Genomic DNA, 26,625 nt, shown 5'->3' with positions numbered 1-26,625 from the left:
AACATTATCCCAACAAACCCAATCATTTGCTAGCACTTATTTATGACACGCAGAGTTCATCGCCCTCGTATGCAGCTACTTTGGATGTAACAGCCGAAATCTGGTGCACGCTTTTTGACCTACTGACTTTGATAAGCTGCACTGTGACGCACAAGCCCAGTCCTCTCATTAAACAGAAACATCTTGTGTGCTTTTACATGCTGCATTCATAAAAGCATTACTGAATGTCAAATATAAAGAACACATGTGCTTTTTCCTGTTCCATGTTAATCAATTACATGTAAGGTGAATACAATATGTTTTGTATTGATCTGTCGAGCTCAATAATGGCATGGGCAAGGACATTTACAAAAATAAATAAATAAATAAAAATAAGGAAGGGCACCGAGACATTGCATTTATTTGAACCTGATGCTCTCTGTCTGCACACTGAGATCTTCTACAAATGGGTTGTTTACAAGGATTTATATGTAAGGATTCACTGAATGCACTCTGGTTCAGGTTTTTTTTTGTACCTGGAGAACATTCGTTTCCATTTGTGAGGTCTCATAATGGGCTGGCAGTGCACTGTTGTGCTCAGTTTGAGGGTAACGGTTACACTCTTACACCCATACACACATCGAGGAAGATCTCAGACCCAATCCTTCAACAAGGGTTAGACAATTTTCTGTAAAACTTGTTTTTTTGCTTGCTTTGGAAATCAGCCTTCTTGCTTGGAGACTGAGTGTCTGTGAATGTGAAAGAAACAGACCTTTATAAACAAATAGTTTTATTGCTTTGGCTATGATTTGTGTTAGTATCAGTTTGCATTAGAAAATAATCAGGTTTGGCTCCACAGAATCAGGTTTGTCAAGATTAAAGCAACATATAAAATGTGTTAGTCCATCATGAAAGTTCTTAATTTATTGAGATCATTTTGAATGTTCAGTAGTAACAAGTCTAGTTGTACAGACTTTTTCATTCATTCATTCATCTTCTACCACTTATCCAAACTACCTCGGGTCACGGGGAGCCTGTGCCTATCTCAGGCGTCATTGGGCATCAAGGCAGGATACACCCTGGACGGAGTGCCAACCCATCGCAGGGCACACACACACACACACTCTCATTCACTCACACAATCACACACTATGGACAATTTTCCAGAGATGCCAATCAACCTACCATGCATGTCTTTGGACCGGGGGAGGAAACCGGAGTACCCGGAGGAAACCCCCGATGCACGGGGAGAACATGCAAACTCCACACACACAAGGTGGAGGCGGGAATCGAACCCGACCCTGGAGGTGTGAGGCGAACGTGCTAACCACTAAGACACCGTGCCCCCCATTGTACAGACTTCAAATTCCAAATTAAAATTTTATTTGTCACATACACGCTTTAAGTATTCGCATATCCCAGGTTATTATGAGCCTGGGGTCAGAGCGCAGGGTCAGCCATAGTACAGCGCCCCTGGAGCGGGTGAGGTTAAGGGCCTTGCACAAGGACCCAACGTTGATGTCTCGGCAGCTTGTGTGCTTGAACCCCGACCTTCTGATCAGTAACCCGAAGCCTTAACCACTGAACCATCACGTCCTCACAACTTTGCATATGCATTATAAAGTGGAATTGAAGCTTCACACTTTCCTTGTGCATGTTCTTTCTGTCAGTTACAGAAAGAACATGATTTAACCATGATTCATCAAAACTGCAGCTAATAGATGAAATGTTACGATGTTATGTATTTTGAGTCGAAAAAAGAAATTTTTTTTTGACATATGAGCTGCGTTATTATTATGTAAATTACACAATAAGCCCAAGGACAAAGAAGTACAAAAGTGGTACAAAATGTGTTTCTGTTGTTTTCATTATTATTCATAATAGTTAGCATTTGCTCTGTGGATTTTTTTAGTCAAACGTGAGCCAAAAATGTTGATCAGATTATAAAAAAAATCTATGTTAACAGAATCCAAAACTTGGATTTCTCTTTAAATATTTTTGCATTTCTTGTCCATTTAGAGAGAGATGCCTGTAGGGCAGGTTGGTTTAAACTCGAACTTAAAATCAGTGGAACAGGCTGAAGTCTGGCGATAATAGATAAAATGAAATCACATTGGGGGGGGCACGGTGGCTTAGTGGTTAGCACGTTTGCCTCACACCTCCAGGGTCGGGGTTCGATTCCCGCCTCCACTTTGTGTGTGTGGAGTTTACATGTTCTCCCCGTGCCTCGGGGGTTTCCTCCGGGTACTCCGGTTTCCTCCCCCGGTCCAAAGACATGCATGGTAGGTTGATTGGCATCTCTGGAAAATTGTCCGTAGTGTGTGATTGCGTGAGTGAATGAATGAGTGTGTGTGTGTGCCCTGTGATGGGTTGGCACTCCGTCCAGGGTGTATCCTGCCTTGATGCCCAATGACGCCTGAGATAGGCACAGGCTCCCCGTGACCCGGGGTAGTTCGGATAAGTGGTAGAAGATGAATGAATGAATGAAATCACAAGAACTTCATGCAAAACAGGATCAGAAACCAGGTAAGCTGAGCTTAAACTGCAATGTAAAAATGAGTTAGAATCTGAAGTCCTGTGACTATGCACATAGTAGGTGTGTGTATTCTGGGAAGTTAATTGTCGATGTGGCTATGTTTGTAGGCTACGGTGTATGATCGGAATTTGAGGTTGAGGATTCAACCTACCATGCATGTCTTTGGACCAGGGGAGGAAACCGGAGTACCCGGAGGAAACCCCCGAGGCACGGGGAGAACATGCAAACTCCACACACACAAAGTGGAGGCGGGAATCGAACCCCGACCCTGGAGGTGTGAGGCGAACGTGCTAACCACTAAGCCACCGTGCCCCCCCCCAATGTGATTTCATTTTATCTATTATCGCCAGACTTCAGCCTGTTCCACTGATTTTAAGTTCGAGTTTAAACCAACCTGCCCTACAGGCATCTCTCTCTAAATGGACCCCCTGGTAGATAAATCAGAAATTCATTAATTCCCTTTTTCTACCCATTCCCGAGGCATCCAGAGATTGTACCAGCTCCAGGTGTGTTTCGTGTCATGAAGATATTGGACCTTTATTGAGATGAAGCGAACCATGTTAGGATCCTGAAGCATCTAGAGATGTACCAGTTCCAGTTGGACTCTGCTTCATGAAGTATTCAGACATTCTAAGAGGAGATGCCGACTTAATGTGGACAACAACCTCCTAATCAATACACAATTTTCAGACTGTATATTTTTAATCACACCCTCCAGTGTCACCCAAATGAGGATGAGATTCACTTTTGAGTCTGGTTCCTCTCAAGGTTTCTTCCTTTTCCATCTAAGGGAGTTTTTCCTCACCACAGTCGCCTCAGTCACCTCAGGTTTGTTCACAGGATAAATACAAACACATTTGAAAATAAGTCTAATATTAATCTTGAATTTTTGTATTATATTAATCTCTGAAAATTCAAAGAAAAATGACCCATTCGGATTAAAACAGAGAATCCTGTGGGACTTGTGTGGTGTGACTTCTGGTGTCAGACAGGCAGGTTTTAGAAACTGCAGATTTCCTAGAAAAACAGAGATCACACCGAACTGTGTGAAAAAAAAAAAAAAAAAGAATGAGCTGCTAATCTGCAGGTTCAAACACCTTGTTGATGAGACAGGCGAACGGCCAGATTCTTTTAAACTGACCAGACGGCTACAGTAACTCAAATCAGAACCAATCTTTACAAACATGGTGTCCAGAAAACCATCACGGAACATGCTGAATCTTTATGGGCTATAACAGCAGAAAGCCATACTATGTTGCACACTTGGATTCCACAAGCTAGTGTTTTCCCAGTGACAACAAACTGACATGTAATTGGCGTATTGGAAAATTGCATGAATATAGAGGTGTACAGGTTCTCCATACATTGGTTGTTCCTTGTGTCAAGTCAAGAAGATTTTATTGTCATTTCAACCATATATAGCTGTTGAAGTACACAGTGAAATGAGACAACGCTTCTCCAGGACCATGATGCTACATAAAACAAAGACAGAGCTAAGGACTTAGTAAGTAGTCCTAGATACATCAAGTGCAACTGTGCAACCTGGTGTAAACAGTGCAGGACAAAAGACAAACAAGACAGTGCAGGACAAAAGACAAACAAGACAGTGCAGGACAAAAGACAAACAAGACAGTGCAGGACAAAAGACAGTGCAGACATAAAATTACAAGACAATACAAAAAAGACAATAAACAGAAACAGCATTGACCAGTGTAAATACTGTATGTTCAGACAATATTACGTGTGCAGTAATACTAGAATGAACACAGTGTTATAGCAGCAGGTCCCTAAAATAATGTTAAGGATTGTACAAAACAGCAAACGACTGAAATATGAGACAGCATGTGTAAAGGTCAAAAACAATGTGCAAAACAGCATGTAAACAGGTTGATGGATGTACATTGGAAGAGTGTGTATTTGGTGTAGGTCTGTGCAGTCCATACAGTCGATGTGCGTGTGTGTGTGTGTTGTGTTCAGTACAGTTCAGTTCAGTTATTAAGGAATCTGATGGCTTGTGGGAAGAAACTGTTACACAGTCGGGTCGTGAGGGCCCGAATGCTTCGGTACTTTTTTCCAGATGGCAGGAGGGTGAAGAGTGTGTGTGAGGGGTGTGTGGGGTCATCCACAATGCTGTTAGCTTTGTGGATGCAGCGTGTGGTGTAAATGTCCATGATAAAGGGAAGAGACACTCCAATGATCAGTGTATGTTCCTTATCTTCTCCTGATGTTTCTGATATAGCATATCATCCAAGTTGCCTCAAAAAATATCAGTGGTATAACCTTTTAGCTATTAGCTTTCTTGTTCTTTTTTTGAATTTGGTGGTTTGGGCAGATTTCACTGTGGCTCTTGACCTCCGGAGTTTGTGACTCATCTCCTGTTGCTAAGGATAATTTCTGGATAATAGCTGCAGTAAACTTAGAGCTCTTATTATACTTCCTGTCTTCTCTTTGGATTTGGCTCAAAGTGTTTATTAAGAATAAATTCTAAGTCTAAGTCAGTGTTTAAGCCATTTTAAATGTATTTTTCTTTCTGTTTTCTGCTCACTGATGATAGGTGATAGTTCAGATGATGAAAACAGCGGATGTATTTAATGCAAAAAGCTTTTTGATGTTCTTTATTTGCAGAAAGTAATTGGCAATGCCACGGGTTCTCAAACCATATAGGCACAAGTTATACATGAGTCTGTGTTTACGAATATGTTCTATAACGAATGTAGAAAACATTTTTACGTCAGACAGTGTTTGTATTGGCAACGTCTTTCTGTCCTTCTGCTTCATCTCATTCCCCCTTTCTCTCATTCTGTTTTCCACCTTAGGTCATTTTGTTTGGTGAATAAAACCCTAACAAAAACTCACCTTGTTAGTATAGGAAATTGAATAGGCTGTAAAAAAGAAGGCATGGATTCAGGAAGCATCTGGTTTGTTCCTTGTCAAGCTGATGTTCCTTTTCTAAAATTGCTCTTTAATGAATTGTGAGATCTGGAAATAAAATGTTGTGCCATCCATGTACTTCAAGCAATGTGTTTTTTCATGAGAGAAAGGAAATACATACATCTATTTCTTAGGACAAAAGAGTGAAAAGAGTGAAGGGTTTCACATGTTCTCTCTGTGTCCATGTGAATTTCCTACATGTTCTCCAGTATTGAAAAAAAAAATCCGGAAATTGTCCTTGGGATAAGTTTCGGATCCAAAAATATTATCCATTAAATTACTGTCCATTCACGATTCTGCTATATGCACAACCCTATGATTTTAAGAAACAACTACAAGTAAAATATCGTTAGAACCCTAGACCAAATCTTGACTGCTGGAACTCTTAAATATTCTAAGGCCTGAGTGTAGAGAGAAAACTACTGTATAAATATAAATATATATATATATATATATATATATATATATATATAGCAACAGCTGCGCATGATATAAGATGAGAGAGCAAAACTCTAATATCTTCTGACAAGACTGGAACAATGCCCTTAATGCCCTCCTGGGTTTATTATACAAATAAACCCAGGCATTATAAAATAATAGACAGATGGTTCTGTCATCTGTCCTTTGGTGTAATTTATTCTTTCATTGGACAATGTCTGTTTAGTGTAGTCTTTATTTTTTCCTTCAAAAAGGAATGTTCCATACCTACTGTCACTGATAGGCTGTATGACCATACACCCCCCCCCCCACCCCCGCCCCCACCCACCCCAGCACCACACATATTTATACAATTCCATATCAGTCTTTTCCTCTTGTGACCACTGGTGGTGATGTGTGTGACTCCAAAATAATCCACTTTAAAATATCTTAAAATTCCATAGCAACGAATCTGTTGTCCATAAATCCATCCTTCCATCCATCCTTCCATCCATCCTTCCATCCATCCATCCATCCATCCATCCATTCTCTACACCACTTATCCTACTGGGTCTCGGGGAACCTGGAGCCTTTTCCACAAGGCTTTTTCAAAGGCACAAAGCAGGGTAAAATATGTGCAGGATGCCAGTCTATAGCAGAGCACCCAATCTGATGTTTCTGCCAAAAACTAAACCTTTTACTGATATTATTTTGACACCTGGTATAAATTTCGCTTATTTACACCAGTCGCCCTTAAAAAAGGAGCATTCAGAGTGCTCAGAGCATTAATCCTCATCATTCATTCATCTAAATAATAAATAATAAATTGGATAAATTGGACAAAGAAACAAGCCTTCAGACTCCTCACCATTATATATTGACAGAAAATGAATTGTAAAAGATTAGAAAAAAAAAACCTGTAAATTATTTACATCTGAAAATTAAATGTGTTCATAACTTTAATGCACTTATACAATTTATGTGTGGCTACATTAGTACATATACATGTATTTGGTTTAAAAAGAGGTGAGCTATAAGTCCTTAGTAGCCATTTGAATTTAATTTGATGTGATTTTCTCTGACAAATATTTAGTACCCATACTCCAAAACGAACAGAATGTTTTTACTTTTTAAAATGTAGAATAATTTTTTATTTTTTTTTATTTTTAGCTGACCTGCAGTGTTCTAATATTTTATTTTATGTAGCATAAAACTAAGGACTTATGGACCACCTATTGTTGAATATAATGCACTATACTTTATACGATTTTAATGAACAATAAAAAGGTGAGCAAAAAAACCCCAAAAAACATGCAATAATATATTGTATGTGCATATGGTGAGATTCACACATGCAAAATTTAATAAGGGAAATAATTTCATACATATAGATAACATGAATTTGATACTTGGTACTTGGTGGTAAGCAACATGTCTAGAAGTAAGATTAGCTGCTCATGTCAAGAGCATGGAATAATAATAGTAATAATAATAATAATAATAATAATAATAATAATAATAATAATAAAGAGATAATGAGATATATATTTGAGTGATTGTAATTGTTTTGAAAGAAATTCATCACTGCATTTTGCTTAATTCAAGAGGATTTTTTTTTTGGGGGGGGGGGGGGATTATCCCTTATACTTCCTTGGGAATGCTGTTCCTCTGTATGGGAAAAAAAAAAAAAACAAGTTTTCTAATGCTTTACGGAAGATCCACTCCTACTTGATTTTCCCATCTTAGCAACGTACACACCACAACAAGCCTCGTCTCTGGTTTTTCCCAGGGACTCGGTGCATTTAAACACGTCCCTCGCTTCTTTTACTGTGAATGATGATAGGCATTCAGGGCTTAAGTGTGTACCCCTCCTCCCCCCCACCTCCCCGTCCCTTTTATACACGAGTGTTAACATTAATGTGGACGTTTCCAAGAAAAAGCACTCGTCGTTCTCTCCCGTCCCCACACCAGCCGTATCTCACTTCACGGCAGACAAACGAACACTGCGCGCAGATACTTCTTGCATCTCGGAGGCCAGGATGTCCTCTTCAAAAAACATGAGCCACTTGTCTAGTCTAATGAATTACAAGCGGGAATTAGTCTGACTAAGATTTTCCATTTTATTTAGTCGACAGGGAGCTAGAAAAATTCTGTCCCAACAGTTTATGTAAAACAAACTGAACGGTTCTTCAAAAAAAGTCGGCATTACACATGAGTACAATTTGAATGGCTAACAATGTCTTGCTTTTTTTTTTTTTTATTAAGAATTATCAGTAAAAGGTTCTTGGCAAAACTGTAGGGAGACAATTTGGGTTTACAAATTTTGGAAGATTCCAAGATAGTTTTTCTTGTCTGGTTGATTTTAAGGCTCCCAAAATGCTAAGTAAAAGAATAATTGTATTTTAGATGTTGGATTTCTAAAATGATTGCCAAATCCAAACGATCAACGAAGCTTTTGTGTTTTTGTCCCCCTACAGCTGGCGAATCGCCTTTACTTGATGAGCTCTTGGTAATGCTCGGATCTGAGGAAGCGGCCGAAGGAATCCTTCTCCATCAGGGTGTAGATGCGGCTCTGAGCCAGGTCAAAGCTAGCAGGTGAAAGGTCAACCAGGTTCCTCAGAGTCACGTCTTTGGTGAAATGGTCAATGTTCACCTGAAGGGTGAAGAGCACAGAAGATGTTATAGCTAGGGGCACCTTGTGAAATATGATTACAAAGATTAGGAAGGAAATGAAAGCAATTACCTTCGAAACAGAACACGATTTCAGTCTCTCATTAAAATTAAGGTTTTATTGAATAAAATCTTTATTAAGGATGTTTACAGAACGACAATGGAGGATATAACTATAACAGACAAAAATGACATTATCCACATCCATTTATTGAATATTGAAATACTTTCAATGACAAAAAATCTTTAGAAGGACCGACAAGGATTATACTGTGCATCACACTTGTTAAGTCTCATGCTTGACGATAATTGGTTCAATTGGGTATCAAAGCTAAAAAAAAAAAAACATTTCCACACTCTCAGGTGACCTGAAAAGCCACTAGGTCAGCTGGTTTAATGTTCTATGGACAGGAGGAGGCCAGAACTTGGAGGTTCAGCAAGCAGGAAAATGTTTACTGCTGAGAAACTAGACAACTTTCTATTCCTTTATAGCAGGCTTACATACTGCACCACCGATAGAGGAAAACTCTACATCCTCTGGCATTTGTAAAAAGTGAAAAAAAAAAGTAAACTGAATGGAACAAACAAACCTCTTTGTGTCCACCAGTCTGAATAAAGTCTTCATAAATCTTCTTGGCCTTGGTGGTCATTTTCAGTGGAGACTTAGTCTTCTTAAAATCCTCACATGCCAACCAGAACTCGATATTCTCCTCGCTGAACTCAGATATCAGGAAGCTCTTGAATGTAGCAAGGCCATCTGTATAATAAAAAAATGACAGAAATAAATATATACTTTTTTAACACATAATGACTAAACCCTGTGCGCATTATTAAGACGTTTCCCAGCATGTTCCTTGTATCGGCGATGTAGGCGCCTATTCAATAATCAGCGTGAAATCATTGCCTGCAGTGACTGACTGCAATTGGGGGGAAAATGGCTTTTATTGTTTTGCCGTGCTGTCTTTTAAAACCACAACTAGCCTTTAATTTCGCTGAAGTGAATTGAATGCTTTTCTGCAGAGTGCTCCGGATTTAATTGCAGTCCAGGAGGAAAAAAAAAAGGTCTGACAGGAGTAACGATGACAACAACAAAATACCCATAATCACAAGCCAAGGCATGTGTTTAGTCTTTCCAAATGTATACGGCTTCAAAAGCATTTCAAGCATTTTACCGTGTCCCTATTTCATTACACGGGTCTTGCAGTACAAATCTGTAGATCTCAATACATGCATGCGTTATGTATTAAGACACGTCGATTTTGCACTTAATTAATTACACTGTTCATTCTTTATTATTTAGCTATTGATTATTAGACACAAACTTTCTTAAAACGTATTTTATTAGAAACACCAACAACGTTGACACAACAAATGAAATGGCTTGATTATATAAACATTAGGCCCAGGCTTTGACTGGCATTAAGAAGCTAAGCACTTTTTTAAAAAAAAAAATAATCAGCAACTGTAAATATTTTGCATCATGGGAATCACATTGTCTTATTTTCTATTAACACAACAGTATATGAATTATTATTAATATTAGTATTATTAATAGTATTAATAATTAATACATTTTATGTCAATAGACCCTGGAACAACAGCACTACCAACTACCACTATTTTGTTAGTAAAAATACACCTGCAGCTGATTTCTTTCTATTCCAGTGTGTAGACTAATAACAGCTCTTTTTTAAGGTTATAAAGGCATAAAGCTATTTAGCTTTTTTCAGTGCCATGATCACATTGATTAGCAATTAGCAACAGACTGCATGTAGCTTTACTACATGTTTACTAGAAGTAAACACTGTCCAGTTAAAGCAATGAAAAGAAGAAACACATGAGAAAACTGTATATTCTGTGGATTTTGAATAAAAATACTAGTTACTAGCATCCTTTTCTCTTGTTATTTTTGCTGTTTTGGAAGAGACACAGCATGTAAAAATAGTTAGCACAAATAGTCTTTTGCTGATGCTTTTGTATGTGTTTGTGTTTCTATGCTGTGTAAGCCTGTGGAGCATCGTGTTATCACAGGGTTATTCTGTAACATTTAGTATTTCTGAAATAAATATAATGATTAGAGGAAACAGGATGCACCTGAGCTCAGGTTTGAGTGTCATGGCGAAGGCTGTGAATACTTATGTACCTGTGATTCATTTTTTTTATTTTTAATACTTTAAAAATTTCAATCAAACATTTTCATATTGTCATTATGGGGTATTGCTTGTAACATTTTGAGAAAAATAATGAATTTATTCAGCTCATATCATATCAAATCACACACACATATGATCATTCAAACATTATGGTCTATTTAGAAGCCTAAAATAGGTAACGTATACATTACAGCACAATGAAATTCTTCTTCACATATCCCAACTTTGGAGATTGGGGTCAGAGCGCAAGGTCAGCCATGATACAGTGCCACTGGAGCAGAGAGGGTTAACAGCCTTAATCAAGGGCCCAACAGTGGCAGCTTGGCAGTGCTAGGGCTTGAATCCTGATCCTGAACAACCTAAAACCACTTTAGTGATGCCAATCAACCTACCACACATGTTTTTGGACTAAGAGAGGAAACCGGAGTACTCAGAAGAAACCCCCGAAGCAGAGGGAGAACATGTTGTCTCAACACACACAGGGCTTAGGTCATGTGAGTCAAATGTGTTAAGCAGTAATCCACCATACCCGTTTCCGAAACATATTATTTTTTCCTGGAAGTGGTAGATCAGTGGTTAAGCTGTTGGACTACTGATCGGAAGGTCAGGAGTTCAAATCCCAGGACCACCAAGCTGCCACTGCTGGGCCCCTGAGCAAGGCCCTGAACCCTCAATTGTTCTGTTGTAAAAAGTGAAATAGAATCTAAGTAATTCTGAATAAGCAAGTCTGTGAAATGTAATTTTTTTCCTATATATCTTTTTATCCCCTTCTCCAGTCCTGTAAAATATCAATATTTTTCTCTTGGTATTGTGCTAACTGTTTTTCTAATCCAATTTCATCCTCAGTTTAATTCTGTGTGCAGAAAATTGTGCACGAACACAATTTACAGAGGTCCATTTTATTGTATTAGTGAAATATTAAAACAATAAATCCTAAATTAGTTTTCTTGCTATCGTTTTTGATCTTTAAAGATATCAAAATGTTAGCATAATGTTTAAGATAAACACTTCAGCTAATTTAAAAAGCATCTGTAATATATCTAGTACTTTCTTTTAGGGCAGCACAATATCCTCAGTAAGAAGAGCTTTTTGAAACCCTGATGGTCCTTTGAGAACACGGATAAATTTAAATAAAGAAAGGATTAATTAAACAAATCCCAATTCCCATAAAGTAATGTGAAACAATCTCTCCGGAGGTCCTGACATGACAGCTGGTATTCAACAGTTTGACTTCTGCTGCTTTATTAATAGCAGTGCAAAGTTAAATCCTGGAAGGCAGCTGTTAAAGCACTGTTGTTAAAAAAAAAAAAAAAAAGTCATGCAGATTATTTTTCATCTTCCATTTAAGTCAAAAAGCAGACTTAACAGATAAAACACTTTTTTTTCATTTAAATGAGATTTTTTTTTTTTTTTTGGGGGGGGGGGGGGGGGGGTTTTAAGAGTTGTATTTTCAGATCTCTTTAAATTCTAAACCTATAAGCATTTCCTTAGTTTTCCGGGTTTCCAGAGTTTTCCACTGTGCTCATTTCCTAGCTAAATACTCACAGCACGGTCCCTACTGTGTGATATGACCTTGACCTCGTTTGTGTAAACTATAAAAGGCTCCAGTTACATCACGGTCATCCCGTTTCCCATTCTCCTTTTTGCCAAGGAACGGAAAGGGATGATTAAAGATGCTGAATAAGCATGCAGAAATCCTTGTAAAATATTAATGTTCATTCTTCTTTAGTAAGCAATTTATCTTGATCTTGGTTGCTCTGGATTTGGAGTCTATCCTTGGAACACTGGGCATGAGGCAGGAATATACCTGGATAAGAAAGCCAATCTGTCTACATACTGTATAAATTCATTGAAATGGAGAGTGCACTGAGATGCACTTTGGATGAGATGCACTGAGATGCACTTTGGATGATGCCATTTTCCTCTATTTCATGGTACGGTGCTACGTTTTTTGTTCTGCAGTGCCCCAAAGGAATAAGATGACGGACAAGATAAATGCTTAGGTTTCTTGGGATTGTATCGTCGACAAGTGCTCACATAGCCTGGCTTTTACCGCAGTATAATGGCTGTTGTGATGCAGGAAGTGCACCTTTCAAGGCTGCAGAAGAAATGTGGCCTATTAAGCAACTTCCCTCGATGCTACTGTACAGGAGACAGCATAAAATGAAAGAACAGGTGTGACCGCTGGGACAGAGAAATGTTTATGCAAATTGTTAGACTTCATAAAAGTCTGTGCCGTAGGGGTCATCAATTAGAAATGACCTGCAGCACAAAAACAAACCAAACAACATCATCCAAATGTGAGCAGCTAATTTCTCCAGACATGGGGTGGGTTGATAATTCAAGTAAACATTGCCCATATAGGGATTATCCTTGTAGAATGGCATGACAGAGTAATCTGGGTGTTCAGTCCATTTGTAAGCCTTGGAGCTTACTGTATGCCCACCACCCAGTGGTGAAGACAAGAGATCCCTCATGTCTTTCTTTTGAGGCAGAGGTTTAGATGATCAGAGACTTTAATAACCACTGTTCAGTCTATATAGCACCATTGGAATATTATAAAAAAATACTCTGAAGAATTTGGGCCTCCAGGGTTGGGGGTTCGATTCCCGCCTCCGCCTTGTGTGTGTGGAGTTTGCATGTTCTCCCCGCGAATGAGAGTGTGTGTGTGCCCTGCGATGGATTGGCACTCCGTCCAAGGTGTATCCTGCCTTGATGCGAAATGACGCCTGAGATAGGCACAGGCTCCCCGTGACCCGAGGTAGTTTGGATAAGTGGTAGAAAATGAATGAATGAATGAATGAATGATTGATTTACAAAATTTCTTGGTGTTATCTTGCTGATAAATCTCAGATTCACCCACATTGTCACCCCAAAGGAACTATGCCACCAATGCATGCATGGCAATAACTTCCCAACTCTTTTAGCCAAAGTGGTTGCTAACAGAAAAAGAATTTACCAACATTTCTGCATCATGAATAGGCTCATATGGGTGACTCTTAAGGGACTCTAGAGCAAAGTAGAGGTCCTGTACTAAGTTCCTAAGGGATCTCGGGATACAGATGCACATTAATTCTTTTAGAAAGGCTGCTACAAGCCTATGGCACCCCAGAGATCGCACCCCAGAGATCCGCAGTGGTATGTGGCTATGGCTGCCATATACATATACATATATATATATATATATATATATATATATATATATATATATATATATATATATATATATATATATATATATATATATATATATCATTTTATATATATATATCATTTTCCCCTCCTCGAACCGCCACCTTATTGTGGTGGAGGGGTTTGCGTGCCTGAATGATCCTAGGAGCTATGTTGTCTGGGGCTTTCTGCCCCTGGTAGGGTCTCCCAAGGCAAACAGGTCCTGGGTGACAGGCCAGACCAAGAGCGGTTCAAATACCCCTTATGAGTGGTTTAAAAACAAGGTCCGTGACGTCGCCCGGTATGGCGCAACCGGGGCCCCACTCTGGAGCCAGGCCCGGGGTTGGGGCTCGCATGCGAGCGCCTGGTGGCCGGGTCTTACCCCACGGGGCCCGGCCGGGCTCAGCCCGAAGGAGCGACGTGGGGCCGATCTCCTGTGGGCCCACCACCTGCAGGAGGGACTGTAAGGGGCTGGTGCAATGTGGATTGGGTGGCAGTCGAAGGCGGGGGCCTCGGCGACCCAATCCCCGGACACGGAATCTGGCTCTAGGGACATGGAATGTCACCTCGCTGGGGGGAAAGGAGCCTGAGCTGGTGCGGGAGGTTGAGAGATACCGACTAGAGATAGTTGGGCTCGCCTCCACACACAGCTTGGGCTCTGGAACCCAACTCCTTGAGAGAGGCTGGACTCTCTACTACTCTGGAGTTGCCCGCGGTGAGAGGCGGCGGGCTGGTGTGGGCTTGCTCATAGCCCCCCAGCTCAGCAGCCATGTGTTGGAGTTCACCCCGGTGAACGAGAGGGTCGTTTCCCTGCGCCTGCGGGTCGGGGATAGGTCTCTCACTGTTATTTGTGCTTACGGGCCAAATGGCAGTGTAGAGTACCCGACCTTCTTGGCGTCTCTGGAAGGGGTGCTGGAAAGTGCTCCAACCGGGGACTCCATTGTTCTACTGGGGGACTTCAACGCTCATGTGGGCAGCGACAGTGACACCTGGAGGGGTGTGATTGGGAGGAACGCCCCCCCCGACCTGAACTCGAGTGGTGTTCTGTTATTGGACTTCTGTGCTAGTCACAGTTTGTCCATAACGAACACCATGTTCAAGCATAAGGGTGTCCATCAGTACACATGGTACCAGGACACCCTAGGTCGGAGGTCGATGATCGACTTTGTGGTTGTTTCATCTGACCTCCGGCCGTATGTCTTGGACACTCGGGTGAAGAGAGGGGCGGAGCTGTCAACTGATCACCACCTGGTGGTGAGTTGGATCCGATGGCGGGGGAGGAAGTTGGACAGACTTGGCAGACCCAAACGTACTGTGAGGGTCTGCTGGGAACGTTTGACAGAGTCTCCAGTCAGAGAGAACTTCAACTCCCACCTCCGGCAGAGCTTCAACCAGATCCCGAGGGAGGTTGGAGACATTGAGTCCGAGTGGACCATGTTCTCCGCCTCCATTGTCGACGCAGCCACTCGGAGCTGTGGCCGTAAGGTCTCCGGTGCCTGTCGTGGCGGCAATCCCCGAACCCGGTGGTGGACCCCGGAAGTAAGGGATGCCGTCAAGCTGAAGAAGGAGTCCTATCGAGCCTGGTTGGCTCGGGGGACTCCGGAGGCAGCTGATAGGTACCGGAGGGCCAAGCGAGCTTCAGCCCGGGTGGTTGCGGAGGCAAAAACTCGGGTCTGGGAGGAGTTTGGTGAGGCCATGGAGAAGGACTATCGGTTGGCCTCGAAGAAATTCTGGCAAACCGTCCGGCGCCTCAGGAGGGGGAAGCAGTGCCCTGCTCACACTGTTTACAGTGGGAGTGGGAATCTGCTGACTTCGACTGGGGACATCCTCGGACGGTGGAAGGAGTACTTCGAGGTTCTCCTCAACCCCACCGACATGTCTTCCATTGAGGAAGCAGAGGCCGAGGGCTCGGTTGTGGACTCGTCGATCCCCCAAGCTGAGGTCACTGAGGTAGTTGAGAAGCTCCTCAGTGGCAAGGCACCGGGGGTGGATGAGATCCGCCCTGAGTACCTCAAGTCTCTGGATGTTGTGGGGCTGTCTTGGTTGACGCGCCTCTGCAACGTCGCATGGAGGCTGGGGACAGTGCCTCTGGACTGGCAGACTGGGGTGGTGGTCCCTCTGTTTAAGAAGGGGGACCGGAGGGTGTGTTCCAACTACAGGGGGATCACACTCCTCAGCCTCCCCGGAAAAGTCTATGCCAGGGTACTGGAGAGGAGAATTCGGCCGATAGTCGAACCTCGGATTCAGGAGGAACAATGCGGGTTTCGTCCCGGTCGTGGAACACTGGACCATCTCTATACCCTCGCCAGGTTGCTGGAGGGTTCATGGGAGTTTGCCCAACCAGTCCACATGTGCTTTGTGGATCTGGAGAAGGCATTCGACTGTGTCCCTCGTGGTGACCTGTGGGGGGTGCTCTGGGAGTATGGGGTCCGGGGCCCTCTGCTAAGGGCTGTCCGGTCCCTATATGACCGGAGCAGGAGTTTGGTTCGCATTGCCGGCAGTAAGTCAGACTTGTTCCCGGTGCATGTTGGACTCCGGCAGGGCTGCCCTTTGTCACCGGTCCTGTTCATTATCTATATGGACAGGATTTCTAGGCGCAGTCGGGGGCCGGAGGGAGTCCGGTTTGGGGACCACAGGATTTCGTCTATGCTTTTTGCAGACGATGTTGTCCTGTTGGCTTCCTCAAATCAGGACCTTCAGCGTGCACTGGGACGGTTTGCAGCCGAGTGTGAAGCGGCGGGGATGAGAATCAGCACCTCCAAGTCCGAGGCCATGGTTCTCAACCGGAAAAGGGTGGCTTGCCCCCTTCAGGTTGGTGGGGAGCTCCTGCCTCAGGTGGAGGAGTTTAAGTATCTTGGGGTCTTGTTCACGAGTGAGGGAAGGATGGGGCGGGAGATCGACAGGCGGATCGGTGCATCTTCTGCAGTGATGCGGTCGATGTACCGGTCTGTTGTGGTGAAGAAGGAGCTGAGCCGCAAGGCGAAGCTCTCTATTTACCAGTCGATCTACGTTCCTACCCTCACCTATGGTCATGAGCTTTGGGTCATGACCGAAAGGACAAGATCCCGGATACAGGCGGCCGAAATGAGTTTCCTCCGCAAGGTGGCTGGGCGCTCCCTTAGAGACAAGGTGAGGAGCTCGGTCACCCGGGAGGAGCTCAGAGTAGAGCCGCTGCTCCTCCACATCGAGAGGAGTCAGCTAAGGTGGCTCGGGCATCTGTTTCGGATGCCTCCTGGACGCCTCCCTGGGGAGGTGTTCCGGGCATGTCCAACCGGGAGGAGGCCCCGGGGAAGACCCAGGACATGCTGGAGGGACTATGTCTCTCGGCTGGCCTGGGAACGCCTCGGTATTCCCCCGGAAGAGCTGGAGGAAGTGTCTGGGGAGAAGGAAGTCTGGGCGTCCCTGCTTAGACTGCTGCCCCCGCGACCCGGCCCCGGATAAGCGGTTGAAAATGGATGGATGGATGGATGGATATATCATTTTATGTAGATGGGAACTTCCTGTTGTCCATAAGTCCCTAAAGAAAAGTCAGGGTCTTGAGAACAGGCAGTATCAGGTCCAGTTGATAAACACCATTTGAAAAAGAGTTTCTACCTTCTACCTCAGAGCATGTAAGATTCTTGTACTAAGTCCAAAACCCCAGAAACACGTGACCTGGTCAGGGTTGGCAAATCTTACTTTTAAATTTACATTTATGGCATTTATATTGACTGATTCAAAAAACTAGTTGATCTGTCCCTAAGGAGAAATCCCAGATTCAACTACAAGGTTGCTCCAGAATCATTTTCTGTATCCCGTTGGACCAAAAACAAGAATTTGCAGGCTAAAAGTATAAGGACAATTATGGGCTAGATTCTCAGTTTCAGGAGGCTGTTTAACTCTTTCCTTGCCAGGAAGGTGTTCATGCCACCACTTTTAATGTGTGATTAATGTGTACATTGTTCCATCTGCACCTTGCTAAACCTTTCCAAGATCTGGGCCACAACTTCTGGGTGAAGAGGCCACTTCTGGATGTACAGTACATGCTCTCTCAATACCAATATGCCTTGGCTCCCAGAAGAGATTCCATGGACACCCAAATAAGATGCCGTACAAGACAGTTAGAGCTTTTCTACCACATGTTGCTATAATGGTTGAATGTCATGCTCTGCAAACCTGTAGTGACGTCTGTTTATCCTACAACTATCCTACCGTTCATAACAAACCATAATACTTACTGCTCATAAGCAAGTTTGTCAAGTTGAAGGATGTTTATGCTATGATTTATTGAAATCAGATGTTTTTTGTAAAAACAAGAAAAAAACATGGCAATAAATGAATTGATTACCTTCTGCTGACCTCTAAAAATGGTTTAACATTATAAACGTATTTACTGTTGAGTTTCAAAACGAGATCTTGGAAAAATAATGGTTTGGGGTAAAAATCTACATAGAGATGAGTCCGTAGCAAGATTGGATCAGTAGGCCAGCTGGGTCAGTGTGTATATATACAAGAGTTAAACACTACACACACACACATACACACACAAACAATTACATTACATAACAGTTTCAATTGCGAGATCAATACACCCACAGACACACACACACATTTGCATAGACACACTGCTTCATGAATACATTTAAAAATTCACTTCAACATTGAGTTTATTAAATTACATTGATTGAAATGGTTAATATTAAAAAAAAAACAATCCCAAGAAACCTGTGTTTTATGCGACCTGTTTTTCATGCAATCTCTCTAGGATATAAAATAATTGTCTTGTACTCTCACGATTACAAATTAATTTGAATAACATCGTTGTTGGCACCTTCTACACACAAAGGCTGGTATGAAGTGGCTGTCTTATTTAAAATTCTTATTTTTCCTATTCCCATCTTCCTCTTTATTATTCCTTCTTTCATTTCTTTTTTTTTTTACACATGGTCCAACATCATTCATCCTAATTTAATCTAAAATTTTGGCTGTTCAAAAACTGTGTTATTTTGATCTATGATTCTTCTTTAATGACATCACCACTGCTCCAGGGTCAGAAATATCTTCCTGATTTGGTTATCTGATTTGGTGTGATTGTAGGGCAGGTCCATGTTTGGTGATTATGTTTAATATTTCAACTTTTCTATGTAGTATTGATGAGCTCAGCTGTATTCAGGTGCTCACTATGCCCTTTTGACCTTTATTGGAACCTAAAGAAGCCTTAAACATAGATAGACAAAACATGGTTAGGAAAAAAAATGGGGTCTTGCGCACTTACAACTGTTGGAGAGGACTCTGTCCAGAGACTCACGCCACTGGGCAGCCTCTTCAGGAGTTGGCCTGAAAGACACAAACCACAACACATGATTATTTCTTTCAAAGAGTAACAACTCAACAACAACAGCCATCTAATTTGGACTTTTTTCTGTGTCTGTGTGAGAACAAAATAGTTTGTCTTGAATCATTGCATTCTCAAGAGGTGTGTTGCTGCAATAGGCAAACAAATTGTCCCTTGTCTGTCTGGTAATAAGTGAAGTATCACAGAGTAATGGCCAGAACCCAGAAAATGCGTGAGACTCCATGTGCAGAAAGTTTCTTTACAAAAATCCAAGGCAGAATCCAAAAAATGCAGTCTGAACATGAAGTATGAACATTTTCTGACATTTTGGAATAAACCACATAAAGGGTGAATCCAAAGAATAGTTTATTATTACGGTAAGGGCCAAACCACAGAAATAGCAGAATCACAGAATTCTACATGGCTTAGAATTTTACATGAATGTAAAAGTTGGCAAGACTTCACACTAACTGAATATTTGAGTTGGCTTTGTATACTCTGTAAACAGGAAGTGTTTATATTGATGGAGAATGAGTTGAGGATCACCGTTGCCATGGAGGTGGATCTGACACAGGGGATCATTTCCATAATAACATACAATTACATCCAAAGATTGAAATAGAACTGAAAAGTGCACTTCCTGTATTCTCAGGATGGTGTCCAGACATGTGTAATCTTCTGGGTCATAGGATTTATATCAGCTGATTCCTTAATCATACAGCAATTTAGTTGTAGAGTCCTGTATTAAGTGTTCTTAATATTATGATGCTCCTTGTGTACGTATCTCCTTGGGTTAGGTGTCTAGTCCATATAGGGCTGTTTGTTTATATATTTTTAAGTCAACTAACCAACAAGAAATGGTGATATACAGTAAGCACAGATGTGTGAACATTTTTGTGGTATTTAATATTAATATTGGTAAGTAATATTTCTGTCCACTACAATTTTAGACCTTATAGATTCTGTTTGGATCTTTGACTTAATACTGACTATATCCACCGTTAGTGTATTTCACAAGCCACTAGCACACTAGCCATTCACCTAACAGTGTGTTTTGGAAAAGTGTGTGTGTACAAAAAAAAGAGCTACCTTTTTATCAGAAAAACAAGTTTGCTTACATTTAAATGCGGTTTACTATCGCACCTCACATTATATAAGCCATATGTTATAAGAAAAAATCTGCTTTATTATGATAAGATTGTTGAATGTATTGTTCAGTACCAGTTGAATGTATTGTTCAGTACCAGTTGAATGTATTGTTCAGTACCAGTACCATTGCTTAGCACCTCATTTCAATCAAAACAATTTTGTTGTATTGTTACACCTCTGATATTGGGATGAAGTGTTTACATTTACAGCATGTGACAGACACCCTTATCCAGAGCCATTACCCATTATGGGTCTTGCTTAGTGGGCCACCAGCGGCAGCTTGGTGGAGCTGGGATTCAAACTCAAGACCTTCTGGGTGGGAATCCAACACGTTAAACATTAAGCTACCACATCCCTCACTAGGCTACCACAGCCCAAGTACACTATATTCGATACTTCACATATAAAGAAAACAAAAGAAATGCAATGTTGGAGCTTATATTTCTGAACAGGAAGACAGCAACTTGGTTTTACACTCAACTTAATTAGCACTACACTCGTGTTATACCAGCAAATTAGACTTGGAGAAATCTAGGTCACTTCTGTGAGTGATGTTGCACCTCTGAGAACAAAAGGGTATGAAAGAGTCATTCATCTTTGAGCAAAATATTGTGTTACACAAGGCAGCTTTTCATGGTCTTGTGGGAATTACGGTATAAATAATTTCTCTGGCACTTTTATTTTATTGCAAAACGGACTAAGTCACACTTACACACACATGCACACACACGCACTCCTTCTTTCTCTTGTTTTTCAAACTCTACAGTGTTTCTTTTCATAGTGAAGAATAGCAGATTTCTGTGTACAGAGCAAATGCTTTACCTGTCATTTAAAATATATGGAAATCGAAATCGGTTAAAGTGAGTAATCATACGGTGGCCGAGAAGTGCAAAACAAATGAACAAATCCAAAAACACATTAACAAATCCGAAAACAAATTAACAAATCCGAAAACACATTAGCAAGTCAGACAACCCGGAAACGGTAGGTATCATTTTTAAATGGAAACCTGCCGATCATTGGACAAGACACCTGTCACTCAAGATATACAGGTATGGAATCTTATGTGTAATGTGTAAAGTTCTCCATTTAAATACAAGAAAATAACAGAATTAATCCACAGTAATCTGTTCCATCCATCCATTACAACTTTTCCCTGCGGCAGACTGTTGAACTTCATGTATACCTTGAGTGACAGGTGTTTTGTCAAATGATCGGTACTATACCAACCTCTTCCGGGTTGTCTGAATTGTCGTTGTGTTTTCGGATTTGTTAATGTGTTTCGTGCACCGATTCAGACAACCCGGAAGAGGTAGGTATAGTTTGTGATTGGAAACTTAACGATCATTGGACAAGACACCTGTCATTAAAGATATACATGTGAATGAAAAGTGTCGGATTTGTTAATGTGTTTTCGGATTTGTTAATTTTGCACTTCTCGGGCCACCGTATAATCATTAATCAGATGCACTTACAACATCTTATAGGTGTAATAAACTTTTTATGAGTTTTAATAATACAGTGGGCTCCAAGGTCCGAGACCACATTGACAATGTGTGAAATAAACAGAAGGGTTTTAGAACGTTAAAATACTTAAAACAATGAAAGTAAATAGTCAATATCTTGAATATCTAGAATATTCAAGATTCTGCACTAGTTCATGTTTAAATGCAAGTGAACGTGTGATATTGACCATGTGCAGGTTTTCCTCATGTCTAATTTCTGCTATTGAAGCACATGTTCAGATGACAATCTGATAGATTTGATCTAAACTGGAACATAAGCGCAAACCTTTGCACAAAGTCCACGCTAGCTCGAGTACACACCGTCATCAAACAAAAAAGGGGAAAAAAAACCCTAATTTCGTATAAACAGTTGAACGATGCACTGTGTTTAGAAAACACTGTCATTATAAATCATTTGTTTTAAATAAGTATTTAGAATGTTGTTAAAGTGAGGTCACTATTATCCAGACGTTAGTTACAAGCTCCATGGAAGTTCTGTGTATGTGTTCAAGATGCAATAGAGGCTTATTAAATTGATAGTGACAGCACTTTCATTTCCTGCTCTCCAGCCTTCTGTAATCATTTACAGTATGGCACTAGCAAAAGGGAAAAGTGTTGCATCATCTGTTTTCAATTCAATGTCATTTTAAACAACCATCCATCCATTTATCCATCTATCCATCCTTCAATCTGTTCATTTTCTGAACCATGTATACTACCCAGTGTCACGGGCAGCCTGGAGCCTAATCCTGGGGATTTGAGGCATGGATTTTCTACAAATTGTTTTGTTATTCATATAATAATTATAATCATATGATCGCATGTAACACATATGGGATTTTTTTTGTAAGGGAATTCTTAGTAGTGATCTTGTACAAATTAATTAATAAAAAATATAGAATAGAAGCTTTATTTGTCACATACAGTATACATTACACCACAATTGGAGGTTAGGTTCAGAGTACAAGGTCAGTCATGATACAGGCCCCGGGAGCAGTGAGGATTAAGGGCCTTGCTCAAGGGCCCAGTAGTGGCAGCTTGGCAGTGCTGAGGCTTGAACCCCAATCTTCCAATCAACAACCCAACTCTCCCCTTATTTCCAATATTAACTGTCCTGACGTGTTTGTATGCATTCTTTTGAATTTGTAATTGAGGCCAAAAAATCAATCAATAAACCAATCAATTAATTAACCAATAAATCAGTTGATTAATTAATTGAGACTCTGCTGCTTTACTGGCAGAAACAACTCTTTTATTATTGTATGTCTAATATAAAGTATGATGGCGTGAGAGAGAGAGAGAGAGAGAGAGAGAGAGAGAGAGAGAGAGAGAGAGAGAGAGAGAGAGCGTGTGAGAGAGAGAGAGAGAGAGAGAGAGAGAGAGAGAGAGAGAGAGAGAGAGAGAGAGAGAGAGAGAGAGAGAGAGAGAGAGAGAGAGAGAGAGAGAGAGAGAGAGAGAAAATACTTACTTCTGAAGCTTTTCGGGTTTCTTCTCAGGCTTTTCAGGGTACGGGATGATAAGGTCAATGGCATTCTCTGGCTTCTGGAGCAGAGTTCCCAACTTAGTCTTGATCCCTTTAGCCCTATATCGGAAACATAAACACACAAATACATACATACATCAGATTTACAGTACAAACTGTTTGCTCTTCCCTGACATCTTCTATCCTTGCATGCTTTCTATTCAGAATGACTTTTTACGTGAAGACAAAATAATATTAGACAGAGGAAGCCTGAGTAAACACAGCTGATTGAACATTTCCAGGCTTGATTACAGTCCCTCATACTGAACCATATCATCAGCCACTCAGAGATAGGGAAATTGTCAGAATCAGTCAGGAAAGGGATATGAAAACATTGTAGGACCTTGGGACAGCACTGAGCCTAATCAGAGAGCAGTGATGAATCTTCCCAGGGCGGTCTGGTCTGCCAATATTTCTCAAAGGGTGTAGAATCAACTCTTGTGGGAAGTCACAAAAGATCCCCAAAGAACTCCCAACAAACTGCAGGCTGCTTTAAATTCAACTACGGTTAAAGTAGACAGTAGGCAAAACTTGGATTCATGGGAGAGTAGCAAGGCGGAAACCGCAGTCAACCAAGAGAAATACTGTACTAATGTCAGTGGCAAAATCAAAAGCAGCTGGATGATACCAATACCAATGCATTTTGCCATAACATTCTAAACAGATACATCATTTGTACAGTATAACACACATTTATTTATTTCTGACATTCAATTTAAAACATTTTTAAACTCTCATTGAGATGCTACTTGCACTGCCTCAGACCTGGATGACTGGATTTTGGTGAAAGGATCATGAATTCTGTGCAGTGTCACACAAAGCATCTATGAAGAAGAAAAACAAGTCCACTTGGCAGAAAAGAAAGTAAAACATACTTTTGGAGTGACATAGTCAAACTTCCTCATAGAGTCAAAGAGACAATACGTGAAATGAGCCTTTTATTTGTGAAATGGGCCTGAACTGAACTGCACAGAAGTGTGTGGGCTGTAATTCCTCAACACTAACATTATAGACTGATCAGATGGTAGGAAATGATGTATGTTGTAGGTATATCACAGGTGAATTAGAGAACTCGATGCACCCTGGAGGGAAAGATCGTCTATCAGGGCATTATACACGTACATTTACACCTAGGTGCAATTTAGAGTCACTCGCCCATATATGAGTATGGTTTTGTGAAATTGGAGGAAACCAGGGAACCTGATAGACTCCCACAAGGACATGGGAGAACATGCAAAAGTAAAGGTTTACAAAATCTGAGCTCAAGATTGAGTTATTGCTCTGTTTATGAAGGTGAAGTGCAACCTGATATTACGTTTTAAACAAAGGATTGAGGAAAAGAAGGTAAGAAAGAAAGAAAGAAAGAAAGAAAGAAAGAAAGAAAGAAAGAAAGAATTATCTTGCATTATGTTACTTATATGATTACTTGATTATTGTTGGAGTTTGTAATGTGATCTTGAGCTTATTATTATTATTATTATTATTATTATTATTATTATTATTACTGGTAACAATAGCAACAATACTGCTACTATGACTAATTGTAATAATAATAAAATAATATGGTTTTATTTATTATGTATGATGATGATTATTCTGATTCTTCTTCTTCTTATTATTATTGGTAACAATAGAAACAATACTACTACTACTACTACTAATATAATAATAATAATAATAATAATAATAATAATAATAATAATAATAATAATAATAATTTTATTTATTTATTTATTTATTTATTTATTTATTTATTTATTTATTTATTTATGTATTTATTTATTATTACCACATCCCAGGTTTCCTTTGCACAATTAAAACATCTAAAACGATTTAACCTCCTAAATCCTGTGAAAATCCTGAGGGGACAATGTTTTTGTCATGCATTTCTGAAGGGCCAGAAAAATCTCTCTGTCTCACTCTAATCTGCCAGGTTAAAAACTAATCCTTCACCATTTGAAATTCATCCTGCCATTTTTTTTAAATACTTACTTATTTAAGCTTACGTACTTCATCCTGCCTTATTGAGACCATACCTTACTTTATTAAAAACAAGCCCTCTATACCATTCCATCCTTTTCTGAGACAGACTGAGAAAATCCTGCCTTTAATCAGCACTGGCAGATATTTTAAACACATGAGTCTTAAATTTCATTAGAACTCACACAGACTTCATGCTCTACTTTAACTGAGACGTTTAAGCTTTTTACACGACTGCAGAAGGAAAATGGGTTGATTCGGTATACCAAAAGTTTTGTTTTTCTGTTAATGTAAAATTTTAAAAGGCAAAACTGTCAAGTATTATAGAAAACATGACAGAAAAAAAGGAACTCAGCACAAGATCACAGCTCTTACATTCAAGCACATTCTCAACTAGAGAGGAAATTTAATGCTATCTTAATTTAAATCGTTAACGTTCAGATTTCTGAATTTTCAGAAAGATTGCAGAAGAATACTAATTACTAATTACTTTTTTTTTTTTAAACCTACCACTCTTATTAAAACATTTAACAAACTGTAGTAGAAGTAAAATCATTTTTCATATTTATATCATGTGTTTTATTTAAGCTGTATTATAGCTGTATATAGATAACAGAAAAAAAAAAAACACTTTCATGGAAGGACAGTTTAGTATTGCTAAATCTTTAGACTTTAGTCTCTAGCTTGAGTCTTTACTGAGTGAAGTAGAAAGTATTATGTTTGAAGCAGAAAGTATTATGTCTGAATCTGGTACAGTAAACACAAATTGTGTGTCTGCTTACCTCTCCAGACATGTCTGAGGAAGGGCAGCTAATCCTTTACACATGGTTTGGACTCTTTAGTATTGGCTTCACAGGGTTAATCCTCCAGCATAAACGATTCTTTTTCCTTTTTGAATTTGTCCGTGTGCTCCGCTCTGTTATATGGAGACCACTTATTGGATTTAAGCCAGCAGCTCAACAGCCAATTGAGCTTCAGTTTACGATTACGCCATGGCTGTGTGTGTGTGTGTGTGTGTGTGTGTGTGTGTGTGTGTGTGTGCGCGTGTGTGTCTGTGTCTGTGTGAGATCTAGAGATGTTAATAAATCCAAAAGGAGCTTTGTATTTTTTCAAACCCCTGTCCAAATGTCTCAAGCACTTTCTGTTGAACATAAACAGAGTTTAGGAAAAACCATCAACGTATCGTGTATACTTGAAATAGACTGATTGAGTGGCTTACAGTTTAATCCCGTCTTCATTTATTTAAAAGTTATACAGAAGAGATTTATTTACGAGAGAGAGAAAACAACAAGGAATGC

General features: G+C 40.3%; 1 protein-coding gene across 1 annotated transcript; it reads right to left on the bottom strand.

Moving 5' to 3' along the window:
• Window positions 1-6,809: 6,809 nt before the first annotated feature.
• On the bottom strand, window positions 6,810-26,268 carry rgs5a (regulator of G protein signaling 5a). Its single transcript, XM_060867499.1, has 5 exons — window positions 26,110-26,268; window positions 23,294-23,407; window positions 19,112-19,173; window positions 9,124-9,290; window positions 6,810-8,516 (listed from the first exon to the last, which is right to left on the bottom strand). Exons 1-5 carry the CDS (start codon window positions 26,151-26,153, stop codon window positions 8,355-8,357), a joined length of 549 nt encoding a protein of 182 aa, XP_060723482.1. The 5' UTR covers window positions 26,154-26,268; the 3' UTR covers window positions 6,810-8,354.
• Window positions 26,269-26,625: the final 357 nt, after the last annotated feature.

Source organism: Tachysurus vachellii, chromosome 4 (genome assembly GCF_030014155.1).
Source record: "Tachysurus vachellii isolate PV-2020 chromosome 4, HZAU_Pvac_v1, whole genome shotgun sequence".
Lineage (NCBI taxonomy): Eukaryota > Metazoa > Chordata > Actinopteri > Siluriformes > Bagridae > Tachysurus > Tachysurus vachellii.
This window is presented reverse-complemented; position numbering and strand designations above follow the sequence as displayed.

Excerpts from the sequence above, each read along its gene's own strand:
- rgs5a (XM_060867499.1), bottom strand. The coding sequence starts at position 26,153 with ATGTGTAAAGGATTAGCTGCCCTTCCTCAGACATGTCTGGAGAG. Across the intron at positions 9,291-19,111 it reads CAGAGTCCTCTCCAACAGTT|ATGGCCTTGCTACATTCAAG; the intron begins GTAAGTGCGCAA and ends TTTATTATACAG. Across the intron at positions 8,517-9,123 it reads AGACTGGTGGACACAAAGAG|GTGAACATTGACCATTTCAC; the intron begins GTTTGTTTGTTC and ends TTCACCCTTCAG.